Here is a 15,009-nt window from a genome sequence, read left to right on the forward strand (position 1 = left end):
TGCTCCTCTTAGATTCAGAAGCTACTCGCAGCCAACAAGCCCTGCGAACTTCCCTGTTCGGTCACCAGCGAGAACAGGCTGATCATCAATGGTCTCGCGAAAGCGAAGGACGGAAGCGGTTGATCTATTTTTGATGACTTCCGCTCAGCTACGGACGAAAGTCGCTTCCTGGTGGATGGTCAGGGATATGAACGTGAAACGGTGAGATGTGCTGTTTCTGTAGGCAAAGCCCGAGGATGGTACCGTTGTGGAAATGAATGGGCCGTGAAGATTGATGGATGGACGAGGCTTGTGAAGTTGATCGTGGGACTTTGTAGGACGGAACAGCGAGAGCAACGCAGGACATTGCTGGATGAGCGGTTGTTGGCGGCTGCTGCTGACATCGATAGGGAATATCAGAAAAGAAGAGTCCGTCAGCGCTGGCTGTTATGTGAGCATAATTTCCTTGTGAAGCGTGGCGCCTGGAACGGTGGCGCTCGCATTCGGTCTTTGGTACCGTCCTCGGTGTATGAGTTACCTGTAGAGGCTCATGCGATCTTCTAGCCCGTCGTTGCTCAAAGAGGACCTTGGCTTTATTTCTGCTTTTTCGTGTCAGGGACGAAGTCTCGGCTGTGGGTACAGTAGCTTCAGCGACGGTGAGATGCATGTTGGCATTCCGCAATGTCCAGAAGAATGCTGCTTTTACTGCCTGCGCTTGCTAACGAAAGTCGAATGGCTCGATTTCTCGGATTCAGATGAACGGGGTGTCGTTGTAGAATGAGCAACTAGGTATCTACAGGTCGGTAGGTACGTGAAGAGCAAAATAGGCCAAACAATACTGTACTCCGTACTTCGCATGAATGCTTGTAATAGAGTCCGTTGGGCGCGCCTATTAGCAGCCTAGCCTCTTGCCTAGAGCATTCCATAACCTCGACTACCTACCTGTAGGTACACCTCTAACCAACTAGAGGGATTCGCATGCGGCGCTATCACACAGTCGGTCCTAGTCGTCGTGGTAAATTGGAGAACGTGCGTCATTTGGGATGCGCTGCTGGTGGCTGTGGGGGATAATTTTCTTGAGTACTTCCCAACTTGCTTGCTCCGGGAGTCTTGGTATTCTCCTTCTGTCCTGTCTCAGCTCTCAGCTCCTCATCTATGCATCTCGACAGGTTCGGTTGAGTTTGTCGGCGTCGCCAGATCCTCCGTCGCAAGCCCGACACATCCCGCCGTACGCCCGCTGCGTAGTATTTCTCCTCCGCAAACATGGACGTGGCCAGTTCTGCCCGACGGCCTCATTATCAGCTGGGTGGCCTGTCGAGCTTCATTCCGCTCAACGAAGAGCCCAGCACGCTGTCGACGCGCGGACAACGCCTGCCCACGCTGATCCAGAGCCGCTCGAGCGCGTCCCTCTTCACTCTGCCGCGTCGGCCCACAACCAGACGGGGTTCCGTCCACAGCCACCACTCCAACGAAGATGAAGAGCATGGACATGATGATGACCTGGACTTCATGTCGCCGCCCAGGCGACGCACCCTCCCTCCATCCGAAGTCGATCCTCGGCGGATGAGTCTCGGGCCGGAGATCCTCATGACACCCCAGATGCGCAGCATGCGGTTGATAGGGCAGAGCAATCCGCGGTACCACTGGCACAAGTACTTCAAGACCGAGGAGGAGCTCAAACGGATGAAGAAGCCGATCAGAAAGTATTACGAGCGGAACAACTTCCTCATCACGCAGTACATATACATTGACAAGCTGCTGGATTCTTCCTTGCCTCACAATCTCATCCAGGAGTACAGCCAGCAGCGGTCGCGGTCGAACGGATACCTGAACACCATCTCCGAGGAACAGAACTCGGCCACCAATACCCCAGTGGTGGCGCCAATGGATGAGAGCGCGCCGGACACGCCAACTCCCATCGAGCAAAGATTGAAACGCACACCAAAGGACCTGTACAAGCTTCCCAGCGAACAGACGCCCTTGCTGCCGGATGAAGGAGAGGAACATGAAGACTCGGTATGGCCCGAAATCAACCTCGAAGACATCGACAACGGGGTCGAGCCGAACGACCCCATTGTCACCGTGGCCATCTTCATCAACCTGGTCGCCAACATCATTTTACTCGCCGGCAAGATCGTCGTCATTGTCTTGACATCGTCTCTATCCGTGCTCGCCTCCCTCGTCGACGCTGCCCTCGATTTCCTCTCCACGGCCATCGTCTGGACCACCACCAAGCTCATTTCTCGACAGGACCAATACGCGTATCCGATCGGCCGACGACGTCTCGAGCCCGTGGGCGTCCTCGTCTTCTCCGTCATAATGATAACTTCGTTCTTCCAAGTCGCTCTGGAATGTTTCAACCGGCTTCTCTCGCCAGATCACAGCGTCGTGGAACTTGGCATTCCAGCCATCGCCATCATGCTGAGCACCGTCGGGATCAAGGGCTTCTGCTGGTTCTGGTGCCGGCTCGTCAAGAACAGCTCCGTGCAAGCTCTCGCACAAGACGCCGCCACAGACGTGGTCTTCAATATTTTCTCCATCATCTTCCCCCTTCTCGGTTTCTACTTCCAGATATGGTGGCTCGATGCGCTCGGTGGGCTCCTCCTCTCCTGCTACGTCATCTTCAACTGGTCGAAAACCAGCGTCGAACATGTCCGGAATCTATGCGGCGTCTCCGCAACAGCCGACCAGCGCAACGTCTTGCTATACCTCGCCATGCGATTCGCGAAGCCCATTCGGCATATCCAGGGCCTGCAGGCCTATCACACAGGCGACAAGCTCAACGTGGAAGTCGACATTGTGCTTGATGAGAATATGAGTCTACGCGACAGTCATGACCTCGGCGAGAGTCTGCAGTACGTCCTTGAGAGCGTGCCGACGGTGGATCGCGCTTTTGTTCACGCCGACTATGCGGACTGGAATTTGCCCAGCCATATGAATCAGCAAGCCTGAGCCGGCGTACGACGGACAGATTATGTGTGTGAGAGAGAAAGAGAGGTCAAATGTGATAGATGTAATTCTGAGAAAGGGGTTCGCGTAGAATTTGCAGCGCCTGCAATTGTCTGGTATACCACATATAGTAATTTGAACGACGTTGGTTTCTCCGTCGCTTGACTCCTCTGCTTGTCTCCGCCGATTTTCGCGGTCCTTGTGCGAATAATGGTAGTCATATCCTGTTCGTCAGTCGGGTCAAGACGGAGTCACGCCCATGAGGTGATACTAAGCTTTGAAGGCCATGAGGCCTAGAAGAAAAGCCCCAGCTCGTCAAATGTCGGCCGTGCCGTCACCCTGAAGAGCAACACGACACATGGCTGAAGCGTGATATCTCCATCACACCTCGTCGGAACGATGCCGAGGCTCGTTACTCAAGAAGACAGCGGCAATTGGCTGAAAGGCTCATACAACGTGTGCCGAATATGAGCTTCCTTCTCTGGCAAGGCTGGTCCTATTTCCCCTCTTGAATTTCGCTCTAGTTCCACCTCACATGGATCGATGAGATGCATGGAAAACCTGGATTGGGAGAACACGACGTGTCCTCGCATCGTGACCGAGGTGTCCTCGGTGTCTTGATCCAGTCGGCATGGCATGGCTCCTATTGCTGCGATCGACCTCGATCACAGGGTTTCCCCGGATTCTCTTCGACGTTCCCCCACAAAATGGTTTCCTGGCCGTTGCTTGATTGCCGACAGTGAAAGGTACAGGCCCGTGAGTGGGATCTTGTTGCCTACTCCAACGAACCCCTCTTCAGCATCATGTATATATGGGACAGTCAGGCCATGAAGAAGGTAGGAGACCAAGCAGCTTCCTAGTCTCCCCATAGGCGATATGAGGTTCGTCCAGGTTTCGTCAGCCATCGTCTCCCTTTTTGCGTCCGTTCTAGCTCTACCACAGGCATCGCCAAGCAGCAATGGTGCCCCAACCGTGACCATCGAGAGCGGCGTCGTACAAGGAGTGTCGACCACCATCCCGGGCGCTCCGCGGAACATAACCAAATATCTAGGTGTACCTTTCGCGGCCAAGCCACTGCGATTTGCTCCTCCAGCTGCTCCCCAGGCGTGGAAGACGCCGTTCAAGGCCACCAAGTATGGGCCAGCTTGTATCCAGGAATTCGCCTACCCGGCACACGACATTACGATTTCATGGTTCAACACTCCTCCTCCGCCGGCGGGTGAGAGTGAGGACTGCTTGAACGTCAACATCTATGCGCCGGCCACCGGGAAGAACAAGACGGTGATGGTTTGGTTTTACGGTGTAAGACCGTCGACTCCCTCGAGTACCCCATGACGAACTGACGTCTTTGAATAGGGCTCTCTAGCATTCGGGGCCAACTCCCTGGCAGCGTACGATGGCTCTTACTTTGCCGCGTTCCAGGACGTTGTCATCGTGACCGTGAACTACCGCACCAACGTCTTTGGCTTCCCTGGGTCTCCTGAACTGCCTGCTCGAGGCAACAATCTAGGGTGAACACTCCTTCATGATTCATGATGCAAAGTCAACAAGCCTCGGTGCCAAACTAACATACAATACAGCTTCCTCGACCAACGATTCGCCCTCGCCTGGGTCCAGCGCAACATCGCAGCCTTCGGTGGGGATCCGGCCAAAGTGACCATCTTCGGCGAATCCGCTGGTGGACTCTCGGTCGATGCTCTGGTAACTTCCTTCGCAACCAAACCGCCTTTCCGTGCCGCGATCGAAGAATCCGGTCAAGGGACCTACCGTGCTCTGGTTGCGGATCCGCACAGATCATGGAACACCCTCGCCGCCGCGGTCGGCTGTAACACGACGGCCTCGGCGCTGAAATGCATGCGAGGCCTGCCTGCAACGACGCTCAAGAACGCGAGCGAACACCTCGGCCTTGCATTCACCGCCATGGTCGACAACTACACCTTCGTCGCCAACCGTAGTGAGGCACGTGCTTCCGGCAAGATCGCCAAAGTCCCCGTCCTGGCAGGGACAAACGCCGACGAAGGCACCGTCTTCACCTACGGCGATACCAACCTGACCGAGTACCTCACCGCTGCTCTCCCCACCGCCCCGGAAAGCTACCTCAGTCAGATAACGAACGCCTACCCGATCGGAAGTCCCGGCATTGCCAACGTTTCGCAGCAAATCGCCAAGATTTACACCGAATTTTCCTTTCAGTGCACACAGGCCCGGCAGTTGAGGGATACCAAGCGCGCGGGCATCCCGACGTGGAGGTATGTATGCTGCGTCTCTGTCCTGTACACTTGGAGACAGTGCTTGGCCCGTCGTCTCGAATTCTCTGTGAAGCCACACCTACACAATCTCTCTCTCTCTCACACACACAATCTCTCTCTCACACACACAATCTCTCTCTCACACACACAATCTCTCTCTCACACACACAAACAATCTCTCACACACACACACAATCTCTCTCTCACACACACAATCTCTCTCTCACACACACGCATCCTCACTCTGTGTCCCTCCTCTGCTAACACGATCTGCCGCTGCGCTTAATCAGATACTTCTACAACGCCACGATCCCACAACTCGAGCTCTTCCCCGGCGCGGGCGTCTACCACTCGGCGGAGATCCAGCTCGTCTTCGGCACCTACCGAAACAACGCCCAGCAGACGCCCTTTGAGCAGAAACTGAGCGCCTACATGATGGGTGCGTGGGCGCGGTTCGCGAAGAACCCCACCCAAGGACCCGGTTGGCCTCAATTGCCTGTGGTGGCGGATCTGGGTGGAAATGGCGTGACCAACACGTCGATTCAGAGCAGTGCGATTGATGCGAGGTGCGCGTTGTTTGACCCGGTGTATGATTTACGACAGTGAGTGTGAGTGTGAGTGTGAGTGCGCATGCGACGGTCGAGGAGGTCCACGAATGTAAAAGCAATGACAATATGATCAGGGTCTTGATGAGCGAGCGGTACTAAACGGTATCAGCTTACATCAAACGCTCCCCGTTACCTACATACATATCCACCGGGTGCAATACTCAGTCTCACTTACATGACTTTCACCATACCGTAGACTCATCTGACCAGCATCGGCATCTCAACTTTCCTACGCTGTGCGTGCTTGATGCTCAGTGCCCCGAGGCCGCATCAATGTCAGAATCAACACTGACCTAACCTAATTAACAGCCTCGCATTGAAGACCATCCCCTCCTCTTCCTCGGTGGGCGTTAGAAAGTGGAGAGCCACGAGGACGTACTTCCTAATCTCGCTACTCCCTTCCCCTTCTTCCCGTCATCTCTTGCCCCGTCAGCCTCGCGATGCCTGTCGCTTCTATGGTCAAGGATAGAAACCCGGTATCTGGGATCCCATTCGCAACCAGTACGGGGGTGCACGGTCCGCGTGTAGGAGTGTAGCCAACGATCTCGGATCTCCCACCCACGGACGCATGCAGGTATGCATACGTATTTGCCTGCTTCGCATACTTCCCCTTCTTTAGAGACCCCTCTCATCTACACCAAGATTGTAGGGTATGAAACGTAATATGTCGGTACCTCTAGCACCCCACGCAACGAACCTCGATCTTGCTTGTCCGCTTCACCTGCACTAAAACTCCAGGCCACTGACTAGTAGACAGGATGTACGGAGTACAGTATCGCGAGTACTTCCGCAGGGCAACAGGAACAGGCAACACGAAAAGATCACACGCTGAAATTGCAGGGCAGAATGGCCGATTGCTGCTGCGACGTCACGGCAAGGAGTGCTTACAGTACACTCGTATTCGTCTCGTCACCTTCGTGCAAGCCAAAACATACATGCAGGGTGTCTGCAGTTCCCAGCCCATCGAGCACAACGGAACTTCATTGTATGGTGAAGCGGTCCATACTAACTTTGGCGGCGGATCGATTTTCGAGAGGTTGACAGCACAGTTACTTCGCTTGCTCCCCATTGTCCTCTGTTTGAGTGGTTTTTGTCTCGCTCGATGTCGTCAATAACGTCGCCAGGGAATCCTCTTCAGAACACCTTGTTTGTATTCCTGACTGTTAGCGGTTGAAGATCCAAGTGTGCTGTGGTGGAAGGATGCGAGTGACCAAGCACACTAACTTGATACCTGTTGGTTGTGTATATCACGCAGCATAGCCATGGTCTCATGGTATACCTTCCAGCATACCTCGAGTTGGTAATCCGTGTGTAATTCTGCACCATCCAAGCACATGTATTACTCACTCGGCAAACACTAGACGCACAGTTGGACGTGATGGTGGAATGATCACCCAGAAAATTTATCGCCAAATGGTCTCGATTAGTATTCGTGTACTTCGTCAATATAAGATCCCTCCGCGTGCTTGGCCTTGTATGCCTTATGTCGAGTTCATTCGCCATCGAAGAGCACCCAGCCACCACTTGGGCCCAGACACAGCCTATGCGTCCTCCATGCCACTGTCAGCACAACCACATGTAGCAGAGCAGCCAATCCAGCCTTCCACACGCGCAGCTCCGACATGGAGAATTCAAGCAACGCCAGGGCCATGATTGGGTAGATGATCAACGCATTCATCCCTTGTGATAGGCATGGCTGTAAGGTACTTATAAGTTTGAGGGTCAAAATGGCAACTCGACTCGTGGATGAAGTCACAGGCATGTTGAGGACAGCATGGATGCGGTCGAGCAATAGAAATGAAGGAGGCGTGTCATATAATTGTATGTGTTCGAGGAGGAGTTGACGTCGAACCGGGGACTGCGCCGGAGATTTTTGGAGAGGTGAGGTCGGGAGGGATATTGAATTCCGCTTCCCGCTGCGTAGGATCATTGAGCTGTTCAGCTTCAGTCTGCCAGAGTCACGTGGGTTCGACCGAGATCCGTTGTGTGTCGAGTTCTCTCCATCAACCTCACTGTCGCTTGCAACGCCGTGGTCATCCGGCGTCGTTTCGGTGCGTTTCCGCTCTTGAGATCGGGACCTCATACTCATAAATTTCTGTCGCTTCGATCTGAGACCAGCATCCTGTCCTGGCCGGCCTTGTGGTGAATTTCCTTTCTGTGGTGTATCCAGTCTCTGAATTCGCCGGCCGGGAGTTAACTCTTCCGGCTCCATCGAGCTTCTTCGCCGAGCGGCAGGAATGTCGTCAAGCCTTCCGGAAGATACGACTTGAAGTACATCATCGGCACTGGGTCTCTGATCTGGTTCGAGGGACAAAAGTCGTTTGAGAAAGGCATAAAGTGCCGCCGGCAATTCGGGGCGTAGCTTGCGTTGATCGTCAAAGCCACCCCAGGCAGTTATTTCTTGTCTCAACGCATCAATGTCTTCGCGTTCCTCGTGTAGGACATTGGCAGCGGTGTAGGGGAGATTTGCAAAGCAGAGGAAGTGCAGGATCATACCCAATGAGAAGATATCTGACTTGGACGTAAAATTCTCAAAGGGGCCACCAGGAGAGATGCGACGGAGCACCTCCGGGGCACAGTATGATATCGTTCCCGTGGCACCAGTGGACTTTCGCGTCGCATATTCGTATTGGACTTCACCGAAGTCGCTGACCAGCACCCTAGTCTCGCCACCAACGGTGTGCAGGAGGCAATTGCTCGGTTTCAGGTCTCGGTGGATGAAGCCATTGTGGTGAAGGTGCCTCAGACCAGAGGTGATGTCTCTGAAAAACGTGTAGATCTCATCGAAATGCAGCTTTTTGGGCTCATTGGCCCGGCGAGGTAGCTCTGACTCTCCTCTGGACTTCCGTCTGATGCGTTCCTTGAGTTCTTGGGTCGACGTCGAGGCTTGAGCTGAGCCAAGCACATAATTCTGCATGTCTCCCCCGTTGCAGTATTGCTGGAGAATAAATGCGCAAGGGACGCTTGGCCCGAATTTGCTGATCTGGCAATCTTCCAGCCAAACATGCCGGTACGAGACCAGATTCTGATGCGAGAGTGTCTGCAAGAGCTGGACCTCGACCAGGACCTTCTCCAACCAGCCATGGTCGTCCCCGATCGGAACGCGTTTGCAAGCGAAACGGCCTAGCGTGACGCCGTCTAAAACATGTTTGACCAGCAGCACAACTCCTTTACCACCCCTTCCCAGCTCCCTTTCTTCCACGAAGAACTTCTCAAAGTAGTTCGGCGAGAAAGCAGTCTCGGAGATCCCGTGAGCCTGGCTAGGAGGCACCGGAGCGCTTGCAATGAATTCTGCATTCGGAGGCGGAGTTCCCGATGTCGCAGCGGACAAAGGGTGGAGACGTGATCGTACCGGCTGAGCGATGCGGCGTCTCGGGGACGGCGGTGCTGACGTTTCATTTGAGCCAGGCAGGCTCCGTGCGAGCATGTCAAAGTAGCCCTGTGTGATGAAGCTAGGTTGCTCTTCCATTGAGCCCGGCTCGGGTTCTGGTGAGGAAGAACCCGTCTGAGGATGCCAAGGTCGGCCACAGGTTGGACAGTCGCTGGGCCGGCGCTCTACATCTTGGTGGAACGGCACCAATTGGTTTGTTCGCGGATCGCGATAGACAATAGTGTCTGCGTGACGGCTGATCGAAAATGTTCAGTATGGTGTCTCTTGGTCCGCATGACCGGAGGATGACGGGAGGTTGACTTACAGCACAACCTCACGGTTATTGTCGTAGGGAATGATGGAGAGACTCGGGATATTGGCGTCCTCCATCTTCAAAAATCATCAGCAGCGATTTAGAATCAATGCATCGACTCGTCAATGGTGGTTCAGTGGAAAAGCGCAACCTACATTGGACGATGCTCCTGCTCAACGTGTTTGTGGTGGTAATTAATGCAGGAAGGAGCCACTCAGTATCGCGTCACGTTGCAGCACGCGTTCTCATGCGTTGAAGCGGGATCATCTTCCACAAATGCATCTCCGGCACGAGTATCAGGTGTTTACGCGTGCCTTGACCAAAGATGAAAGGTCATGGGGAGAGACAGCGCACGTGAAGAAGAATGAGCCCGAAAGCTCGAGACGGGAAATTGGAGTCGGATGACGGTGCCACCTGGATGAGGCTTTGCCACATTCCCCCAGAAGTTCCGGAAATGGAAGTCCGACACTGCCTGACTTGCCAAACACTCGAAAGTACAGCTTCATCAATCGGGAATTCACATTAGATTATGCTACATGCTTAACTGTGTCCAGGCCTAGGAAAAACCGGAACGGTGTCTACGCTATTGACGTCGAAGCCTGCGAAAGTACCCTGGTTGCTGTGTTGCCATCCTTGTCCAGTTTGCTGATCCACAAACGCGCTCTGACGAAATGGATTCGTGCTCCCGGTAACATTGGTTGTGATAGGGCCACCTGACGTGGTTGGCCGATTCTTCGCGAACGGATTTGTGCCTGTTCTTTGAGGTTGCAGGGGTGGAGGCGAGTTGAGAAAGGACGGATTCGGCGGGAAAGTCTGCTGTGGGGAGGCTTGGGTCGGTGAGAAGGTCGTTTGGTCATGGACCATTCCACCGTTAGGCGCAGTGGTTGTGGTTACGCCTGTGTTGTGCTTTGCAAATGGATTGGTCGACGTTCGAGCAGGAGCAATTGGGCTGACAGGGGAAAACTGCATGGCTCCGGTGTTCATTGTGGACTGGCGGAACGGATTTGTAGATGTGTGTTGTGGTTGTAATGGCGACGGCTGTGGTGCTGAAAGTGCCTGTGATTGAAAATTCGGCAAGCCGGTCTGAGGAATCGAAGATAGCGCTCCACTAAACTGATATCCTCCCGGTGACTGTATCTGTTGCTGTGATGGCTGTGGCTCGTACCCACCGAATCCGGCTCCTGTAAAGTCCGTCTGCAGCGCCTGCGGCGCCGGTAAAGCCTGGCTCTGGTAGGTCGGTTGCTGCTGCAGGAATGGATTGTAACTCTGCTGAGGCGCCGGCGCTTGCTGATAGGCCTGAGACTGCGGCTGGAATTGCGGCTGCTGGTTGAAGTTGGCTTGCCCCATTGTCTGTTGATTCTGCTCGATAGATTCGAAGAAGTCGATAAGATCTGGGGCCGGTCCTTTCTGTTGGTTTTGGACTGGCGGTGGTTTGGAAGCGACTGACGGCGTTGCCACTTCTTTGGTGGTTGGCTTGTCGAACGGTGTGGGCGTCGAGACAGAGGACATGGGTTTTCCAGTTTTCTTTGCTTCCTGCTGAGCCAAGTATTGACGTCGATTCAGTTCAAAGTCCGCATCATGGAGGTATTCCTCGAGAGCGTTGGTCAGTGTTGTTGGTGCATGCTTTAACTTCGGAACCTCCAGTCGGGTGTGCATCTCATACTGTCTCGCCACACTGAGATACTGGACCACAAGCTCTGTCTGCCTTCCGAATGTCTTGTAGATCTGCAATGCCCGCTCGGCGTCAGGACGAGACATTTCAAAATAATGCTCTGTGCTTCGATCAGCCTGGTGACCTCTGACCATCCGACGCCTCACGTACCTAGGACATTGATAGTGCCCTCGTTCATCACCTTGAACAGTTCTAGCAGATCAAGGGTGAGTAGGCGGAACGCAGTCAGTGCAATCTCATTGTCAGGATCATGGTTGCCCAAAAACTGCAAGTCGTCAGCCGAGATTCAGGTCGAGGTCTGAAGCAGAGTGCTCACGTCGCATCGCACGAGGGCCTCTATTTGATCCTGCACAACCTCAGTCTGCCTCAGGAGCCCCTTCTCGACAGTCAATCGGCGCATTTTTCCAGCCCCGGACTTGACGAAATCCGTCTTCGTGTCTCGATAGGCTCGCACTCGTTCCAAGAGGTACTCCGAATATCTCCGAATATTGAGGCCCTGAGTCTGGCCTGTTCCTCGTCAGAGTCACAAAGTGCGCTAAGGATGCCTCTTACCTTCAGTAAAGCTGCTAATTGCCAGTCTCTTGGGCGACTCAGCAATATATCTCAAAGTGACCTCGGGTTGGCCCTCTCTGATCATGAGGTGGACCACGATCAAGGCCTTGAAAACAATCGTCCATGTCGAGTCCCGCAGCCTAAGCTGTAGCGTTCGAAAGACCTCGGCGACGCCTGACTCTCCACCGTTCGTGGCAGACAGGATGGGCTCGATATACTTGGACTTGGGAGCGGCCAACTAGCCAGCCGTCAGCACTGCCCGTGCGCTCTACGGACCAGCCTCACCTTCACTTTTGTAGCACCTTTCACGATCTTCTCCATGATTTCTCTTCTAGCGCAACGGTCGTAGGGGTCTGCAGAACGAGCAGAGCTGGAGGGCTTGGAGTGATGAGGTAGTTCCGATGTGTCTGCGCTTCGGGCCGGTTACGAGGAGGGTGAGGTCGGTTCGAAACCTGGTTTATGCTAGGCGGCCATGTTTTCACAAGGGCATGTTGGATAGAGTCGCGCAGCAGTACCACAGCCACAAGGAGAGCCGGCTATGCAGCGTCGGACAGCGTTAGTTTGTCGCTTGGTGGGTGCGCAGCGCAATGCTGGCGGTGGGTTGGTCAGGCCGACGCTCTACACACTCGGAAGGTGCACAAAGGACTGACAGTATCCGAGGATGGAAAACTCTCGATACAAGTATTGTCATGCGCTGGACATCATAGTGAATGTCTGATACATCTGGCACGACGATGTAGCACCAATGTCGTTCCGGCCTCCGTTGCTTGCTAGATAATAGCGGAGTTGAGTGGCTGCTGAGCTGCCCGGTCGTTGCCCCGAGCATCCGTCCCGCTTCTTGGCGGCTCCTTCATCGGCGCGTCAGCCTCGAAGAACTCGCAACGCTGTCTTTTCAGAACTGCTTGGAAGTGATTCAGACTTCGTTCGTGGCTTCTTCCTTGGCGCCCTGAGGTCACCTGGATAGTCCAAATATATGAAGATACGTCGGCGGCGAAAAACACTGGGCTTAGAGAGGTGGAGAGGTGGAGATCGGAGACTCAGCAGGCACAAGGAATCTCGTCAGGCAATCGCTTCCATCCTGTCCGACCGTGGTCTCGTCCTTGTAGAGAGGAATAAAAGGTTGTTTGTCTGAGGCGAGACCGAAGTAGACTTACAGACGAAGCATAACGGACCCAGTCACTGGATGTTTCTTCAATTGCGTTTCATTTGATCTCGTTAAGACCCGAATCTGGGCTGCTGTAACGTCAAGCATACGTGACAACTTGTTGTCAATGCTGAATCTCTCCCATGCTTAACGTCGCCCACTCCTGTGCAAAGGCAGAAGTCATAAAACGATCGTGGGGAAAGAAACTCTGGTGCTGACTCCTTCCGACAGTTCGCCCTGAATCCCCTGTACACTGATCTGCTTCCAACGATGTTTTGTGGAACCCGATTGAAAGACGATACCACCGAAAAGTAATGGTTACAGGTATTGTTCCGCTCTCAGAAAAGCTCCTGCCCTGTTCGACCCAAAAGCGTCACTTACACACCAATCGAATAACACACATATCATCAGTCTGTTTAATGTGCCGAGATCAACCACATTCCATATTGTTACACAATTGGGAATTCAGTCCATCATGAAGTCGCCACGTAGCATCCTTTCACCGAGATGATCCGGTTTCCTCATCATCCTGGCTGGAGGTGATTCAATGGGCTTCGGAATCTCTTTGGGAGGTTCGGGGTTGGAGATGCTTGCAGATCGAGGCCGGGCGGTGCCGCCCTGATGGAAGGGATTGCCCGAAGAAAAGGAAGGAGAGCGCTTGGTTCTGTCACGAATGGCTTCAGACCAATTGAAACCTTCTCCTGTTGATTATCAGTAAATCGAGACCTACAGAGGGAGATGTCTTTGATGGCACGGTGACAACAGTATAGAAGGGACAGGCCTCGACTCTTACCTGCAGTCTTGGCCGTCCCCGACGTGGCTCGATGTGATGCAGTGGCATTCTCGGAATTTTCATCTAGGGTAGTAAGAAGGGAAGAGGAGGGGCGCCTACCACCGCCAGAAGCACCAGGGCTCCCTCCCAGTCTGACATCTCTTAAAGCTTGCGCGCCAAAACTGACCCGTCTCGCAAAAGATGGCGATGGTGGAGGGTTAATGGCAGCCCGGGAAGTGTCATCCTCTTCGAGCACTACGGGCTCGTCTCCGAAGCTGTTCTTGAAATCCGGGGAGCTCGCAACAGAGGACGTCGCGACACTTGCCCGTCGTTGCAGTCCAAAGGCCGAAAAGTGAGACTGGTTCGAAGGATTCGTGGTCAGACCAAGGGCGGTGATTGAGGTACCCCTCCGATGTTGTGGGACAGTGGGAGTTGAAGGAACACCGGCAGACGGGGGCGAGGACGAGACTGCTGCGGAGGACGAGGTATTTAATCGGGGACTGAACATCTCAACAATCGAGGATCGGCGGCGGTGTTGTGGAAATGAAGGAGAAGGAGGAGAATTTTGGTCCGACATGTCGAGAGGTCGAAGGCGGTGCAAATATCTGTTTCGGAGCTCGTACAGGAGTGAGATCGTAGAAGAGGAGGCAGACTCCCGTGTAAGAGTGTCTGAAGCTCTGATATGGAAAGCGTTTTAAGGGGGGTGTACGGTGAGTAGGACAAAGGGTCACGTCATTGTATGGTGACCGCGGCTGGTGGGGGCCTCGTTTGATTGGGATCGAGCGAACAAGGAACGGCAAGGTGAGCGACGATCACAAAGATCTGTGTGATCCACGCAGGTGCCTGGTTCTGGGAGGTCAGGAATGGGACGGAAGATTGGGCTAGAGAGTAGTGAATGGAAGAGAGAGGTAGAGTGAAGAACGAGCAGAGAGGAGTAGGTCAAAACAACACGGTTTACATTGGTAAGAATTTGAGGAGGGTGAGCAGGCTTGAATGCAGACACGGTCATGCAGCTCGAGATGCTTCGCTTTTCTTTGCCTGGATGGAAAATCCGCCCCCAGACTCATCCCACTCTGTCAATTGGTCGATGGACTTGAGATACTGAGCCAGAAGGAGTAACAAGTTTAGGGGCTTAGGAGGGCGGACTGCATTAGTTTTGCACCTCCCACACCTCCCCCAGGCTTTGCCGGCGCTTCCAGGGCCTGAAGTTGCCCTAGAATCGGCTTTGAGCTCGTCAGGGAAACTCTAATAGGCTCCCCAGAGCCCACCGCCAGCGATCTACGCCCTATTCCCCCTTGGCACAGGTGCACAAAGTGTGGGGTAGAAGCATGAAAACACCTGGCAATCAGACCGATTCTTCTTCAGCTTCAACCTCAACCGCCAAACCCCCTCCTGCCTCGA

The 15,009-nt window shown here is 53.9% G+C and overlaps 5 protein-coding genes across 5 annotated transcripts; 2 read left to right on the plus strand and 3 right to left on the minus strand.

The window, feature by feature from the left end:
• Positions 1-1,242: 1,242 nt before the first annotated feature.
• Positions 1,243-2,931, plus strand: G647_01449 (uncharacterized protein; the record flags this gene model as incomplete). The annotated part of the gene is made up of 1 exon (XM_008724849.1): positions 1,243-2,931. One exon carries the CDS (start codon positions 1,243-1,245, stop codon positions 2,929-2,931), a length of 1,689 nt encoding a protein of 562 aa, XP_008723071.1.
• An 873-nt stretch (positions 2,932-3,804) lies between these two features.
• Positions 3,805-5,783, plus strand: G647_01450 (uncharacterized protein; the record flags this gene model as incomplete). The annotated part of the gene is made up of 4 exons (XM_008724850.1): positions 3,805-4,230; positions 4,285-4,439; positions 4,509-5,177; positions 5,468-5,783. The coding sequence occupies 4 exons, from the start codon at positions 3,805-3,807 to the stop codon at positions 5,781-5,783; spliced, it is 1,566 nt and encodes a 521-aa protein (XP_008723072.1).
• Positions 5,784-7,277: 1,494 nt separating this feature from the next.
• G647_01451 (uncharacterized protein) lies at positions 7,278-9,545 on the minus strand (the record flags this gene model as incomplete). Its single annotated transcript, XM_008724851.1, has 2 exons — positions 7,278-9,411; positions 9,481-9,545. 2 exons carry the CDS (start codon positions 9,543-9,545, stop codon positions 7,278-7,280), a joined length of 2,199 nt encoding a protein of 732 aa, XP_008723073.1.
• Positions 9,546-10,008: 463 nt separating this feature from the next.
• Positions 10,009-12,013, minus strand: G647_01452 (uncharacterized protein; the record flags this gene model as incomplete). The annotated part of the gene is made up of 5 exons (XM_008724852.1): positions 10,009-11,240; positions 11,291-11,405; positions 11,457-11,647; positions 11,693-11,930; positions 11,978-12,013. The coding sequence occupies 5 exons, from the start codon at positions 12,011-12,013 to the stop codon at positions 10,009-10,011; spliced, it is 1,812 nt and encodes a 603-aa protein (XP_008723074.1).
• A 1,288-nt stretch (positions 12,014-13,301) lies between these two features.
• G647_01453 (uncharacterized protein) lies at positions 13,302-14,185 on the minus strand (the record flags this gene model as incomplete). Its single annotated transcript, XM_008724853.1, has 2 exons — positions 13,302-13,537; positions 13,630-14,185. The coding sequence occupies 2 exons, from the start codon at positions 14,183-14,185 to the stop codon at positions 13,302-13,304; spliced, it is 792 nt and encodes a 263-aa protein (XP_008723075.1).
• Positions 14,186-15,009: the final 824 nt, after the last annotated feature.

This window comes from Cladophialophora carrionii, assembly GCF_000365165.1.
Source record: "Cladophialophora carrionii CBS 160.54 unplaced genomic scaffold supercont1.1, whole genome shotgun sequence".
Lineage (NCBI taxonomy): Eukaryota > Fungi > Ascomycota > Eurotiomycetes > Chaetothyriales > Herpotrichiellaceae > Cladophialophora > Cladophialophora carrionii.